We start from the raw sequence: 17,293 nt of genomic DNA on the forward strand, positions 1-17,293 counted from the left end.
TACGAATAGATCTTACTACATCGGAAAACGAACCACAAAAGTAAATAAAATTATTGAAAGATCACTGACATACCGTAAATCTGAATCGAGCAATGTGAAAATATTATTCACGAACGCAAATCGCATATCCAAATTCAATTTGAAGGTCCAAAGCATGAAAGACCATCATGATAACAAATAAGCTCTATCTTAATCAGTCGTGACGGTGTCAAATCCAACCATGAAAAAATAAACGAAAACAACAGCTAAACAACCGAAAATATGTCATAAAGACAGAGAAATACGTGCCAAAAAGGTAAAATTATTAACAATAAAAAATAAGAAAAAACAAAGATAGACTATAATAGAGCAAAGAAAAATAATGAATTCCGATGATCATCAATCTGAATTAGAACTAGTGTCGCCTCCGATCACAAAGATGAAAGGAAAAAAAACTAACCACGGGTATAGCAAAAAAGAGAGAAAAAAACAAACTTAGTTTTTTTTTGTTCTAACTTAGTGCATCAATTCTTTGACATATATATATAGAATAAAATTAGTATAATTATTTAAAAAAAATAATATAAACCAATTTAATTAACCAATTATAAACATAGACATACTTTGATAAAATTTAAAACATACTTTTTATGTTGGATTGGACTTAAATATGAAATATATTAAAGTCGTATATAAATTCAGTAGGAACCCGTTTTGATACACGAACATTTCTTGCATAAATTATATCCTCTAATTACTGGTCTAAAAGTGTTAATCACGAGAAATAAAAATGGATTAAATATGTTTATTGATAGAATCAGATTGAAATTGAATAATTTTTTTATTAAAGTCGAATCATTATAAAATCCTCTTTTATTCAGCCGACCAATAGAAGTCCTAGTTAGAAGTTGCAGGTTTGCAGCAATGAATCTGACAACATTTGAAGCAGAAGAAAAGAACATGCCATGAATCTTTTATATACCTTGAGTTTCATCCAAGAAACCATATAGTCCCTCCAAGAGAATTGGCAAAAGAAAAAGGAAAAATTAAAGAACAAAACACAAAAGCAATTCAATATTCCCCTTGTTTACATATATATATTTAAGTTCGTTAGCAAAAATATTCTTCAACTTTTTATCCTGTATAGAACAACATTCGGCATTTCCCTGAATTCAGAGTTCATATTCCAACTCCTGTCCCGCAAAAACAATGCCGGCAAGTAATACAGCCGTTCCGGCACCGCCTACACAACAACAGCCAAGAACACCTTTTAGCCTTGTAAGATGTGTTGCCACTTGCTTGCTAGCCCTTATTGTTATTCTTGGTCTAGCCGTGTTGATCACTTGGCTAGTCATTAACCCAAAAAAGTTGGTCTACACACTTGAAAATGGTTCGCTCCAAAATTTCAACCTAACCAACAACCATCTCAATGCCACATTCGATTTTGTTCTTAGGGCATATAACCCTAACAGAAGAGTCTCTGTCTATTATGACTACATCGAGTCCACGGTGACATACGAAGATCAAACCATCGCGTTCAATACAATCAATCCCTTCTTCCAGCCTCATAGGAATATCAGCAGAGTCAAATCGAAACTGGTGGCTCTAAATTTGGCGATGTCACCGTCAACATCTAAGGATCTCATGGTTGAAAAAACATCAAGGGAGATTCAAGTTGATGTTCATTTTAAGGCAAGGACTCGGGTTAAGGTAGGCATATGGAAGTCTAATCATCGTACTCTACGGATTGTTTGTTACTCAGTGACACTTCGTTTATCTGGGTATAAACATTTTGACAAGATACCATGTGAAACAGAACTTTAGTTCAGAGTGATTTTTTTTTTTCGAACAATGATGTTTTGTCCCCCTGGTTTTGTTTGTGTTTCCAATTCTCTTTTACATGTTCTCAACTGGTGTCCTAGGGTTGCCATTTTCTCTCTTCCATGCTATTGCCTTTGTTTTCTTCTTTGATTCATATGGTGTGAAAATTGTTCTTTTTTACCTGCTACTGCTATCATCAGAATTCCAGTATGTATAAAAAAATAATATTAATCCATGTTAACCTTGTCAATCCTAATTACCAAATTACCTGCAGAAACAGGCTCTGGTCTAGTTTGTTGGTTTAGCCCATGGCTGAAATGGGCTATCCTATCACTAAGTTATGACCAATGGTTTTTTTTCATTTGGGACAGATAAGAGTCTTCATTGTTTGGTTTTAACTAAATTAATTAATTAAATTTAAATTTAGCTCAGTTAATCAGTTGAGTAATTAGATGCTAGATTGACTAACGGATAATTTTATTAAAAATTTGGTTAATTCGGTTCAAAGTCGATTAATGAATCAAATTAACAGAAAATATTTAATATTATATATATTAAGCTTAAACCCATTAAAAATTAAGACTCAACTGATTTTTAACTATATTAGACCCATTAAACTTTTAAGATCCAATCAAAATTTAACTCTAAAAACTTATCGGTTCGATTCATAATTTAAAAAAGAATTTATTAACAATTAATAAAAAGATTCGATTAATTTAATTTTCACTAATTTAATTCGATCAATGACCAAATTAACCGTACCCGGAGTCCTAAAAACAAAAACAATTATTCTTGTTTTAAAAGTAATCTTATTATTCAAAATAGAAGTAAGAGAGTATGTTATGTTAATGTTAAGCTGGTGAAAGGAAGAAATGGTGGCATCAGAAACAATTCATTTGTTGAAAATAACTCGACCTTTGGTATTAGTGAGTAAACATCATTTCAATCCATTAGTTTTAAGATTAACTTTGACGCCAAGTGAGTAAAGTTTAGTTGCAAAAATTGCAGACACACACTTCAAGAGCTTACACCTACAGATCCCCCCGTGGATTAATGGCATTGAAAGCTTCATTTAATTTGATGTGTTGTTCCACCGAATCTCACCAGCCCTCATCACACGATTATGAAATACTCGTCATCTACATAGAGTAGGTAAAACAGTCCTAATAACATATGAATAATGCTAGCCTTGCTTGATTATCTGAACCCCACATTTTTTTTTCATCTGTAAAATGAATTGACTATATCTGATACTGAGAAACTTTTTCAACCGGTGTCATTAGTTTCCACTTTATTATAACTAATCCATGATTAGAAAAAAGAAGTGGATTTAATGCTCGTAAGTGATCAAATTGTAAGACTTTCAGCTACATTTGACTGAAACAATCAAAAACCTGCAGTGGAAGACAAGATATACCTCCTTTTCTGACAAAAGTACTGCCCTAAAGAAAAGGGTATGGACTATATTTCATTTTTGTGGGGTTGGTTGGTTGGTTATTTTGCCTGATCATGTATAGACAAACGATGTCCTACCATTATAAAACTTGATATATGTGATATTAAGTAAGGGCATGTGCCCTTAAAGCTGTCAATTCTGATAGCCAAACTTAGTGCCTTTCTAACTAGACCCCTCTCTTCCTTCCCCCAAAATTGACCGTTTCTGCATGGCATCTTGCTGAGGAAACAAAAGACACAAGGGCATGGACATGGCCGATAATGGGAGAGCCTTAAAGACACATAACCTAACGCTCTTTAAAACTCATCTTTTTTTTTCTCTTTGGCATTTGTTTGTCCGTTGTTGTTATTGTTTCACTGTTCTCAACATCAAATGAAATGAATTTAAGCGAAACCTTTCATATAGTTATAGCTCAGTCCATCTAATAATACCCAATTAAGCAGACTCCTCCGTTTTTACAGTAATTTATTTAGCTTTCTGTCTCTTGTTTTCTATCCCTTCCCTATATTTTCTTTTCCATCTTTTTAAGAGAAAATCAGTTGTACTTTATAAAGAAAGTTTAACATTGGGCATTTTTTGCTTACTATTTATTTTCTATTTAACACTATATATCCACTTTACAGCTATGTAATATAATATCATTTCTCAATTCTGTTTGATTTAGATAATCAATAATGGCATCATATCTTGGTTTTTTTTTTTGGATAATATTACCCAAATGATAGCAGTAAACTGCTACAAAGCAAATACAATCAAAAGAGCAAAAAGAAGGGGATCTTAATTACAACAAAATCATACTATACCCCATTAATTACAGAGAGAAAGATTAGTTCTATCTAATCTATTAACATTCCTATTACTAAGTTAAATTCCTACAATTTGCTTGATTGATTCCAGAATTTCATTCTCGTTTATGTAGGTTCCTCTAAATAGTCTTCGGTTTCTTTTTTTCCCAAATTGTATAATTGAGGGTGCACCAAGAAATCTTCAAGATTGTAGTACGCAAAGATTTACCTTTCCAAGTATTAGTTGCCCATACTAGTATATCATCCCAAGTTAGGGACGGTTTTTGTAAGCCTACGAGCAGAAGAATAGAATTTCAGATTGTGGCAGTAAACTTACAATCATCAAATAAATGGTTTCTTGATTCACTTGCTTCAGAACAAAGAATGCACAGGTCATTCGTTTCAATACCGAATCTTTGCAATCTATCCTTTGTGGGGAGTCGATCTAAAATAGCCATCCAATAGATAAGACTGTATTTGGGAATGTGAAAAAGAAAACCATACCAGATTCTGCCATGGTACTTTACTGCTTTTCATTCGAACCTCTTCCCAAATCTGCTTAGTATTCATTGCTCCATAATCAATAATAGGATGAGCAGATGATCTGAAGTTCATAATTTTCCTTAGGAGCGAGCTTGAATTCGGAGGAGCTTCCATCACCCAAAAATCTTGTTTTTGATAAGCTTAAAAAGATGCTTTTTAAGGATATTTCATATTTATTAATATTGTCGATACATTTTTAAATGAAAAAAATTAAAATTAATTTCATTTTAGAGTATAGTCGAAGACATCCCGGAATTTGGGATTTATGATTGAATCCTCCAAAGTGATCTCTGTCTCCAAACTTACAGCAAATGAAGTGTTATGTTAATGTAGATTAGATGAGGTTGTAGTTTGATAAGTTACGAACGGAGAAAGCGTAATAGTAATGGTTGTTCACATAATCATTAAAAGTAGGTTAAAATTTTGATGTCTTTGTAGTCTCTCTTTGCCTATTTTTCTCCCTCTCATCGCCTTTGTCCTTTTTTTATCTTCTGTACTTGACCCCCATGCTGTTCCGTCCATGACGACTACCCCACTAAACCTGTATATTATATATTAAAAATTAATAAAGTACCAAGATTACCTCTTTGATCTTATACTCCTGATTTTTTTTTTCACGAATCAAATTCTAGATAAAAAAATCAAAGTGTTAGAATCGAAGTTCATAATATATTATAGGGTAAACTACACTGGAACACCAAACTATGGTCAAAAATCATTTTGACCACCAACGTTTCAATTTAATCAATCAGACCACCCAACTATTTCAATGCTTTAATCAAACCACCCGCTATTAATTATTAACAGATGTAGTGACATGGCAGTTAAATATTTTGGTATAATTATATATTTAGTCTCTATTACTTATATATTATATCAATTTAGTCATATATTTAATAAATTAAAATAAATTTAATATTCGAATCAAATTGTGACATGTGTCACCATTTGATTGGAGGGTTAAATTAATTTAATTGATTTAATTTAATATATTTATTTTTTACCAATCAAAGGGTGACACGTGTCACCTTTTATTGAAAGAAAACAAATCACGCATAAGTAGAGGCAATGGGATTCAAGGTGGTGTAGGTGAGCAATCATATGCTAAACCAACGAGCCAAGGCAAATTTTTGGTTCCAAAATGACAATATGCTGTATATATTTGATATCATTCTGTATTAATAATTAACTTGATTTTAAAATAATTTATATATTTTTAATAAAATTATTTATATATTTTAACTTTAAAAAATACATTTTATTTTTATCTTAATATATTTTATTATCAAATTATATATTTTATTCTTATTTTTGTTTTAAAATATTTTTTAATTCTTATCCAACTTAAAAATATATTTTATCTCATATTAACTTTTAAAAAATATAATTTTATTATCATTTTAACTTTTAAAAATGTATTATATTCTTACTTTAAATTATTAAATATGTTTTATTTATATATTAACATAAAAAATATTTTAATCTTATTTTAGCTTAAAAATATACTTTATTCTTGTTTTAACTTAAAATGTACATTTTATTCTTATCTTGATATAAAAAATATATTTTATTTTAATCTTAACTTTAAAAATATATATTTTATTTTTATCGTAATTTAAAAATATTTTTAACATATATTTAATATGTTAAGTTAAGAATAAAATATATTTAATAAGTTAATGTAATAATTATATATATATTTGGAATATATTTAAATTATGATAAAATAAAATATATTTTTAAAATTTAAGATAAGAACGAAATATATTTTTCAGTTAAAATAAAAAAAATATATTTTAAAGTTAAGATAAGAATAAAATAAATATTTTTTTTAAAAAAATAAAATATTTTCTTAAAATTAAGTTTAGAATAAAATATATTTAATAATTTAAGGTAAAAATTTAAACTTTTAAAGTTGAAAATATAAAATATTATGAAATTAAGTTACTTATCTATACAGTACAATAGAATATATATATATATTGTCAATTTAAACCCAATGTTAGCCTTGGCTTAATGGTTCAGCCCTTGCTTTCTTTCCCAAATGGTCTTGGATTAAATATGTGACAGTTTTCACCTTCGGATTGGTGGAAATTAAATATGTGACATTATTTGATTCGATGATTAAATTTATTTAATTAAATTAAAATAATGACTAAATTGATAGATTGTGTAAATATTAAGGACTAAATATATAATAATGTCAATTTTGTTAAAGGACACATCACCACCTCCGGTAAAAATTAACGGTCGGTGGCTTGATTGAAGCATTTAAATAGTTGAGTCGTCTAATTAATTAAATTAAAATGTTGGTGGTCAAATAGATTTTTGACCATAATTTTGTGGTTCCGTGTAGTTTACCCTTTTTATTGTAAAAAACTATCACACCAACAATTATTAAAAAGGAAACATGGGAAGGACTAAGGGTATAAAGTCCTCAATAATATATATTATAGTCAATGATATTTTTGCATATGTAGGGAATAAGCTTTCCACGTGACTATTTGGGGGTGAAGATCAGATTCATGTTGATGTAGTCGGAACATGGCAAAGAAACATATGATCTTTTCGGCCATCAAAGGACCATGCCTGTATTTTGTAACTACATAATGTGCCATTAAGAAAGAGACAAGTCGAAGCTGTTGGGTTTACCTCAAAAAGGGCATTATTTTTTGGGGCCGATGACTCTCACTAACCATTATTCAGTTGATGATAGATATAATTTTAAAGAAATTTAAACCCATTATTTAGATAGTAACAACAATTGTTTTATTTTCCGAAGATAATGTAAAAAAAATAGTAATTAGTTTTCCCCCTCAAAATGTCAATGACCATATAATAATTATTTTTTTAACATTTTTGATGTGGTCTCATAATAATATATATCTTATTTAAATCTTAAATAAATTTATGCACTATAAACAATATTAATTGAACTCGAATCACTTAAAAAATATTTATCACATTTTGTTTTTGAAATCACTCCTTCAGTTCATACATAATTATTTATAAATGAGGATAAAACTCATTGAATTAAAATTTCATTAAACATTAAATCCTTCATCATTTTAGACGGATCATAATAAAATTTTACCGTTTTAACTGATAATTTATAGTTTTATACATAAATTTATTATTTCTGAGGGACCAAGGCCCGACATGCCCATCTAACTTCACTATATCATTTATTTATTTTTTACTAAATACATATGGTTATAATTGTAGTAGCGGATGTAAGGTTTCTCTGACGTGGATATATATTTATTTTAAAATTTAATTTTTTATATTAATTGTTAATTTTATTGATAGTACTTAATTTACAATTTTATTTATGTCATCTCATATGTTTTTTTATATTAATAATATATGTGTTTATCTCAAAAATAATTTTAAATCTGTCAATAATTATAGGGGTTGTTGAATTGGATTTTGGAGCTTACAAGCAACCTCTACGACGGTGGATGGATGCAGCAGGACACAGAGAGTAGTGATCGACAACTTAATTATTTTGATTTAAGTTTTGCAATTAGTGGAGTCTTGAACTATCATAATCTTATTAATTGGTCTTTGACATTAATGTTCCATCATAAATATATAATTCAACACTGCCGAAGATTTCGCCAAATGCCGGTAAAGTTGGAGTCAACCCATTTTCTTCAAGCTTCTTTTATTGAATAATGACTGCCACAACAAACCTCCCAATTTCCATGCACCAACGGCGTGTATTTTATAATAACATTTGAATGCTTTTTATTTATTGTTTTGGACAAACTACCCCAAACATCATTGAATTTTAGGATTTGTATTAGTTTGACCACTTAACTTTATGTTCATTGGTTGTATCACTATAATTTAATTATATTGTTCATGTACCAATTTACCCATTATTGGAATTTTAAACTTTATAAAGTATAAAGATTAACATTGATCGAATTAGAGTATGGAGGATAAATTTATAATTCAGATATAATATATGGACAAACGGCAAATTTTGACCCAGAAAAATAAAATGGACCATTTTTGTTTCAAAAAATCATAAGCCCTTTTTGTTTTATTTTCTTAGAAAACATAAAAGATAAGTTTAGTTGATTTTTTTTTGAAAAATATTTTTCAGTAAAAGAGAATATGTGAAAAAAAAAACATTTGATTAAAAACATTTTTAAAAAATAAAAATTGAAAATAACGGTTTCTCGACTTAATGGTTTGGTTCGAGTTAAAATATATATACACGCAAAAATATTTGTTTTACAAATAATTTTTAAATATCAAATCTTTGACGTTGATATAAATCCATATAAATGAAAATTTATTTTATTTCATTTCTCATATTTCTGCTATAAGAAAATAGATACAAATATAAAACACGATTTCAATTTATTTATTAAATATGTTTTTAATTTAAAAAAATAGAAAATAAAATCATTTTAGAAAATATAAATCAAAATAAAAAACGAAGAGGAGTTGAATATTGAATAAATATAACAAACAGTTAAATTGATATTAATTAAGAATAAAAGGAAATTATAATTATATTAAATATTAAAATAGCAATTAGTTTTTCCCCAGGTAGTATAAGATTATATTTGATAATAAGTTATCGTAAGATGAGATTACTTAACACACGCTGTCATACATGTTATATTTTATTGTTTGATTATTTCAGTTCGAATTTAAAATTTTATTGTTTGATTGACTGAATATGATATTGCTCGAAAATATATTTTATTAATTTTTTATTACATACATGATCTTTTTTTTAAATTCGTCCCAACAATAGTTAAAATATTAATATGAAATTCATTAAAATAATAACAATTCATTATAACATTAGTTATAATATTTTTTAATGTATGAGGCGATTTTAATATAATATATGTTCATCATATTTTTTAGTTACCGACAACGCGCACATTCTACAGACGTAGGTATTCGAACTCAGGATCTCAAAATATTTTAAACAATGACATTTACACTAATTAACATGCAACCAACTTTTAATTAGACACAACCACTCATAATAATAATAATGACCAAAAGATGGCTTTAGTTAATAGGCATAGTTGGAGAGTTATAATCATAGGAAATGGTTGTCCCTTTTTCCCATATGTATGGGGTAAGGGGAGGTAAGATAGTAGACTACCCCCAACACCAGATTGAGAGCAACTTCCGTAAGAGACCTCCAAATTATGAAATGCCATCCGTGGGACTCGATCCCACGACCTCAAGATTAAGAACCTTGTGCTCTACCAACTGAGTTGGATGGTCATTTCCAGTTATAATAATCACTTAGCCTTTGGTAAGTTTGCTTCCCAATTTTGAATTACCTTTTTAACTTTATCTCCATTTTTTTTAAAGTTCATAATTTCGCTTAACTTACCAAATTCTGTCAATTGTTTTTCTAGGAATTTACAGCTCAATGGTAACACCTTATCTCCCTATATTACCCGACCTAATGTTTGATGCCAACGTCCTTAAAAAAAATAATGTGGAACGGCAATACCTCTCTCACTAAAGTCAAAAGTTTATTTCTTTAAGCATTTTAAAGATGATTTTATTCTATTAAGTATCGATTGATTCATTAAGATGGTATATTATACTATTTAGATAAATTTTAAGATTTAAATTTTATTTTTATGAATCAAGTAAATTAGATTAAGAAGATTATTTTCATAATATTTAATTTAAATTGGTCCACCAATAAAAAAATATAAAAAATTATTATTATATAAGAATTTCCATTTTTTTTGTTAATGAATATCGACAATATGTTTAAATTTGTTTTTTCTTTTAATTTCTTTTTTGAATTTAAAATTTATAACTTATTTTCCTGTAAAATACAATAATTTTCGTGTAAAAACTATTTGTTAATGTTCCAAAACTAATTTTGAAGGTCAATATATTAGGTATTTAGTTATTATTTTCAATGCTTAAACAAATTTTTTAAAATAACAAATAACCATTTTTAATATAAAACGTTATTATAAACAACAATTTAATTAGTTTACAATTATATTCAAAATTATTCTGATATAAGTTTAAATAAAAATATATTTTATGATATAGGTAATAATGTAATTATCAATATCATGTATATTGACAGATAAAATGATAATAAAATTAAAATTAAATAATTTAGTACTCATATAATAATAATAGCCTGAACCTTTACGGAATTATGAGCTAATTACACGTTTACTAAATTTCCACAATAAGAGATTTCTTAGGATCACACTTTGTACTACCGAGTACGACTTTATTTATTTTTTTTCTAATTTCACAGAAAAAAAAAGGCACACAACAATATTTGATATTCCGGCCATCCCCATTCTCCCTCTCTATTTGAAGTTCCTTTATTGCCCTTCTACGAACTTTATTTTGAAATTTCATAAACCAACCAAAATTCCATGTTCCAGAAATCACGAAGATAACCCCGAGTCGTTTTCTCTTCAACACTTCCAAATCTGGGGAACCTTTCTTAATTAACCCCACGAGAAAAAGGTTTCGATCCACGTGTCAATCTCCTATTCGTATTTTACCATTGATTCTTAGACGTTACTGTTACGGCGGGTTTTTTTTTATCGGCGTTCGGATTCTATCATCAACCTGAATATTTAAAAGGAAAAAAATAATAACATAAAATAAAAATAACGTGTCCCGTCCTTTTTAAAAAAAAAATTAATTTATTGTTCATAATAAATTATCCTCTCCCTTCTCTTACAGGTATCTCTCTGTGTTCTCTCACATTCTCCATTTCTCTCTTTCTCTCGTTTCCTTTACTTAAAATTCAAAGAACTCAAAGCTTCTCCGGTACGATTTTCCATCTGTTTTCATTTTTTATTCTTCTCTCTTTAAGTGATGCCCCCTTTTCAGTTTGTGGTTGTTTCGATCTACGTTTTCATTTGAATATGTATTTGGTAATGCTTATTCGTTTCTCTTGTTTGGTTGTTCAGAAGTGATGAAAAGAAGAGAAATTTGAATTTCTCAGAAATTGTAAACGGTTAAGTTTTTTCGTTTTTTTTTGCGAGAGACTGTAAAAATTGAGATTCGGAATTTTCGTTGTCTTTCTACATGTTATTAACTGAAAAACAAGGTATTAACCTATATGTAATGGGGGTAAGAGACTTAAGATATTAGGCTGCTCCAACATCATGTTGAAAGTAGCTTCCGTACAATAACTACTAATTATGAAATGCCGTATCGATCCCACGACCTTAAAAATAAGGTATTAACCGAATAAATTAATTCAGCTTACTGCTTTTGTGCTTGTTTGCTGGAGGTTTTTGTGAATAATACCCATATTTCTTTGAGGAAATATCAACCAGTGATTGTTCAAAAAACAATCCAGTGACTGATGGCACATGTTAGGGTCATATACTTTAATTTTTGTTCAACCATTAAAAGTAACGTGTCTAATACATTTCCCCCCGAAATGATAGATAAATAATCCTAGTGATAGGTAGTGGTTAAGAACATCCTTTGTTTAATTATATTTTTCTTCCTCATTATGGTGAAACATGGCATCGAGGAAATTGGATATCAAGATTCAGTAGTGTTACAAACTATTTGTGAAAATAAGTTTGAGAAAACTGAGATTTTTTTGTTGTTGCTGCAGATTTTTTGGAGAATGTATGAAGGTGATGGCAATGCAAACGCTGATAAATGATGTAAAGATGAAAACTAACTAGTTTTAGGTGTTTATCGATATTTTGAAAGGGGATTGTCTGATACATAGCAAGTTATCCTATACAAATGCATTTTTCAGGCATTTGAAGTAGATGGGTTGGAAGGGTTTGATAATATAGATTTTGGAGCAATATGGCTGTTGCTGGTCTACACAATATTTCTGTGCTTGAAAATTCCTTCCTAAGGGAGTCTCAGTTTCAAACATCAGGAAATTGGGGAAATGGTAGTACCCGGGCATCCTCACTCCTGCAGATGTGGCGGGAGCTTGAAGATGAGCATGTGGTGAGTCATGCTCAAGAGAGGGCTAGGGAAAGAATGCTCCAACCAAGGAATGATGACCTCTCTGTGACTGATCTTTCTGATAGCCGAAATAGTGAACATAGTGGTGTTTCACATGATGTGAGCGTGAGTGAGAATGAGTTTGGACAATGGTTGCCAGATCGATTTGGGTTGCAGAATGGGAATGGGGATTCGAATAATCTTAACTGTGAACATTCATCTGATTTTGGGGAAGTTGAAAGGGAAAGGGTAAGGCAAATTTTCGGGAGTGGATGAACAGTGGTGGCAGGGATCATACATCTAATGTTTCCCGTAGAAACAACAGTTCAAGAGCCCAGTGGCTTGGAGAAACTGAGCAAGAGAGGGTCAGACTTATCAGGGAGTGGGTGCAAATGAACAGCCAACAGAGAGGTGCTTGTGTTGATAGTAGAGAAGAGCAAGCCGCTGATGTTGGTGGCCAAGTTGAACGAGTTCTTGATGGATTGGTGGTTAACCGGAATTCTGGCCGGACTGAGCATGTGCGTAGGGGAATTCGTAAATTATGTGGCCGACATGCCCTGCTTGATATGCTTAAGAAGGCTGAGAGAGAAAGGCAAACTGAGCTCCAGGTGTTGTTGGAGCATCGGGCTGTATCAAATTTTGCCCATCGCAACCGCATTCAGGTAGATGCAAATAAAGTCTAGCCATTTTTAGGTGGCTATTGTCTTTAGTTGTTCACATGTTGTTCACGTTCTTTCAAATTTGCAAATAAAAGCCCCCCCTCCTTTACCACCCATATACCCATATTTAAGGTAAAGGCTAGTTTGGTAGTTTTGGTGTTATAGATTCACTTAATGGAGATGCTTCTTACATGTTTTTTACAGCTATAAGGATTGTTCTCTAGCACAAAAGTATACTGTGCATGCAATGAGGTTGTTAGTTGCCTTAAATTTTCCCTTGTAGCTTAAATGTCATTTTTTAAAGCATAATATTTTTTCTAACAACAGATTTAGATGTCTAATTATTGATTTATACTTCCCTGTTAAAATTCTTGAAAATGACTTCATTGCAACTGTGACATTCATATGAAAAGAGAAAGTTCGTATATCATGCGAGTCAGTGTAGATATTAAATGCAAGAAATGATACTGATTTTGAACCAAGAGCAAAATTAAGATTATATGTCAAGTAGGGAATGCTAGCATATTTGTCTCATCAAGTTGCCTTGTTTTAGGCTTCCTATTTGATTGATGTTTACCATTTGTAGCTTGCAGCTTGTTCTGGAAATTAAATGCTCTGCTGATAATAGTTCTATAACTCTCAAAAGCAATTAGGCTACCTATTACATTAATTATTGTCTGCTAGAGTACTGTCATAAATCCTAACAGTCTTTATGGATCTTCTAAAAATGTCATTGTTGTTTGAGGGCAACTGTGGTTTTATCTTAGCTTGCGTTGGTAGCTTTTAATCAAGTGACTTAATGCGTCCTAATGCTAATTGTTAACCTTATTGAGTGTAATACCTTCTTGCTTTTGGCATTAAACCAAACATGTATTGCTTTTACTGACATTCATTGATTTCCATATACCTTTTTTTTTATGCAGTCCTTGCTGAGGGGTAGATTCCTGAGAAATGACAGAATGGGGGAAGGTAACAGATCTACCTCTATTGCAGCCAGCGAATTAGGCTTATTGAGACAAAAGCAGACTGTATCTGGTCTAAGGTACTTTATTCTTTATTTCATATGAACAGCAGAGTTCATCTGATGCTGTATTACAATTCCACTCTTTTTGCATTATGTAAACATCTTTCATAGACTTTATTTTAGCAGAACTTCAAGCAATCAAATTTTCTACTATTTAGTACATTGAGCTCTCAGTTTGTCCTACAAAGCAGTATCTGTAATTTCTTTCTGATTTCTCCACTTTTTCATAAAGTAAATGATGCATTCAGAAGATTGAATTTGAACAAGGGATTTAGATCTCAAATTTATATTGGTTCGGCTTAAAGTAATATCCCTTGTGTCTAGTTCAAATAATTCATCAAGATTCTTGCAATAAAGAACTTCTTGGTAACATTGAAGTTGTGGAAATTAGTATTAGTATCAGTAATGTATTGAGCAATGTGATAACAAGGTTGAGTCCGTAAATGCTTGCACATTACTGAGCCTTTGTATAGCAAAACAGCTACATGAAGTTGCGATAATTTGGTAGTACATATACATTTCAATGATCATTTCTAAATTTGCAGGACCAGCTTGTGGTCATATGTTTTTAGCTGTAATTTCTGAAATAGCTTGACTATACTTGCTTTGAAGAAACATTTTGGATGCTTTATCGGTGGAAGTTACATTATTGAATTAAAATAATGCCATAAACTTTATCGATTATATTTAAGCAATACCTTTTTTTACCATTCAATTATAATGTTATGCGAAACTTGCCTTTGTTTCAGGGAAGGGTTTTTCTCCAGACTGGATAATTCTGGTTCTGGTCCTGCAAGCAGTAATCGATCTGATACATCATCTACTGCTGATTCTAATGCTAATAGAAATGAGCAAGACCAACTAAATAACTCACTGGAAACCACAGAAGGAATAAATGAAAACCCTGAACATGAGAACAAGCAAACAGATAATCAAAGGTTGTTGGATGATAGAACTGATTTAGAAGATGATGTTGTTGAAGATGTAAATTGGCAGGAAACCTCTGCTCGGGTAGAAGAGTGGCGAGAACGAATTTCTGGGAGTGTTGCTACAGACTGGCAGTGTTCTTTCAGTGACGAGTCCAATGAGAGCAGAGATGTTAGTGGAGGAACCTTGGATGTGGACTGGCAAGGAAATCATGCTAATGAGTTACCCCTTGAAACTTTGCCAAATGACACTGGAGAGCATACTGATCTACAGGATCCTGGTGTAGCATCTTATGAACATTCTTCCCAAGATGGTGGAGTAAGTGGGACCTATGGGTTAATGAATGACATAGAAAATTTGCAAAGGAATCCAGTAGCACGGATTGACGCTCAAGAGTCTGCTTCTCAAGTTGAACAACGGCTGGAGGAGGACCAGGAAACTGTGGAAGCTGACTGGCAGCAAGCTAGTGTCGAGTATAATGAATTCATGGATGGTAATGAAGACACCTCTGACATGCACCGTGAGGATGGAGGCCTAGACGAAACTACACTGAATTGGTTGGAGGGTTCTTACAACATAGAACCTGTTACCATCGGAAGAACAGATACATTTTATTTTCCTGATGATGATAACGTACACAGTGTGGAACTGAGGGAACTGTTAAGCAGGTATGAATTTTATTAACTGTTGAGCTTTTGTGATTAGATTTTTCTAATTTGGTGTATTTCTAACCCATGTTACTTTTAATGCTGTAGGAGAAGTGTGTCTACCCTTCTTCAGAGTGGCTTCCGCGAGAGTCTTGACCAGTTGGTACAATCATATGTGGAAAGGCAAAATCATGCTTCTGCTGACTGGGAGCTAAATGGAACATCTCCTACTCCTGTGTCTCTTGAGCAAGATATGGAATGGCAAAGCGGGGATCAGAATGATAGTCATGTGGATGCTGAGACGACTCCACCCACTCTTTCTTCACCCAGGATGCCACCTATGCAATCACTCTGGGACCAGGACTTGCACCGTTATAATTGGGCACCACATGATGCGCATCAACACTTTGGCATTGTATGTCATTTCTTATTTGCAATTTTTGAAAAGTTTATTAATAGTGGGGATTATTTAATGAGCTTTATCAGCAGTTAACTACATGCCAGAATCTCACTGATCTAATTGGGGGAGCAGGGATATAATTTATGAGCTTAAATCTGTTCTGACTACTATTCTTTTGGTCTCCATTTTCATTTAATTGTGCTGCTAATTTGGTGCAGGAGTGGGAGATCATTAATGATTTGAGGATCGACATGGCTAGGCTGCAGCAAAGGATGAATAGTATGCAGACGATGCTGGAGGCCTGCATGGATATGCAACTTGAGTTACAACGGTCAATAAGACAAGAAGTTTCTGCTTCCCTTAACCGTTCTGCTGGTTCACAAGGTTTTCCTTTTCCTTCCGTATCAGTTCACTAGGGTGGTATTACTTGGGGAAAGTTGATAATCCTAAAGAGTCTCTACTTGTGTTTATCCTCGAGATATAATTTTCTTGTTCTGTTGCCGGAATTTTCTCATGCTGGTTTGTTTCATATTCTTCTGATGTTCTATTACAGGGATGATCAATGACAACTTGCCGAAGGATGTGTCTAACTGGGAAAATGTCAGGAAAGGAATTTGTTGTATATGTTGTGAAGGCAATATTGATTCATTACTGTACAGGTAAATCTTGAAAATTGATCCTCAAGTTTCATATAAATTGGAGGCCTTCAGTTTTTTGTTTTCATCATTGACGTGTATCATATTGTTACAGATGCGGGCACATGTGCACATGCTCAAAATGTGCGAATGAGCTGGTCCATGATGGAGGAAAATGTCCAATGTGTCGGACACCGGTAATCGAGGTCATCCGTGCCTACTCAATCCTTTAAAAATCAACAATATTTGTATATTTAATAAAAATAACCAAAAGAAAAATAGAAAAACCATTGAAAAATATCTTATTTTCCTTTCTCTCATTGTCGCCTTTCTTGGGCCGTGATTAGATGATTACATAAATTGAGTGTATGTTTGAAACAGACAATTCATCTTGTTGAATTCATTATATAATACTAATTCGGGTGTAAAATCATTAATTGTAATTGCTGGAATGA

General features: G+C 31.4%; 1 protein-coding gene and 1 pseudogene across 1 annotated transcript; both read left to right on the plus strand.

Moving 5' to 3' along the window:
- The first annotated feature begins 1,179 nt into the window (after nt 1–1,179).
- Nucleotides 1,180–1,803, plus strand: LOC120180160 (uncharacterized protein At1g08160-like). The gene has a single exon (XM_039185543.1). It carries the CDS (start codon nt 1,189–1,191, stop codon nt 1,801–1,803), a length of 615 nt encoding a protein of 204 aa, XP_039041474.1. The 5' UTR covers nt 1,180–1,188.
- A 9,491-nt stretch (nt 1,804–11,294) lies between these two features.
- LOC120180145 lies at nt 11,295–17,293 on the plus strand (annotated as a pseudogene).

Source organism: Hibiscus syriacus, unplaced genomic scaffold (genome assembly GCF_006381635.1).
Source record: "Hibiscus syriacus cultivar Baekdansim isolate YM2019G1 unplaced genomic scaffold, ASM638163v2 tig00112491_pilon, whole genome shotgun sequence".
In the NCBI taxonomy this organism is placed as follows: domain Eukaryota; kingdom Viridiplantae; phylum Streptophyta; class Magnoliopsida; order Malvales; family Malvaceae; genus Hibiscus; species Hibiscus syriacus.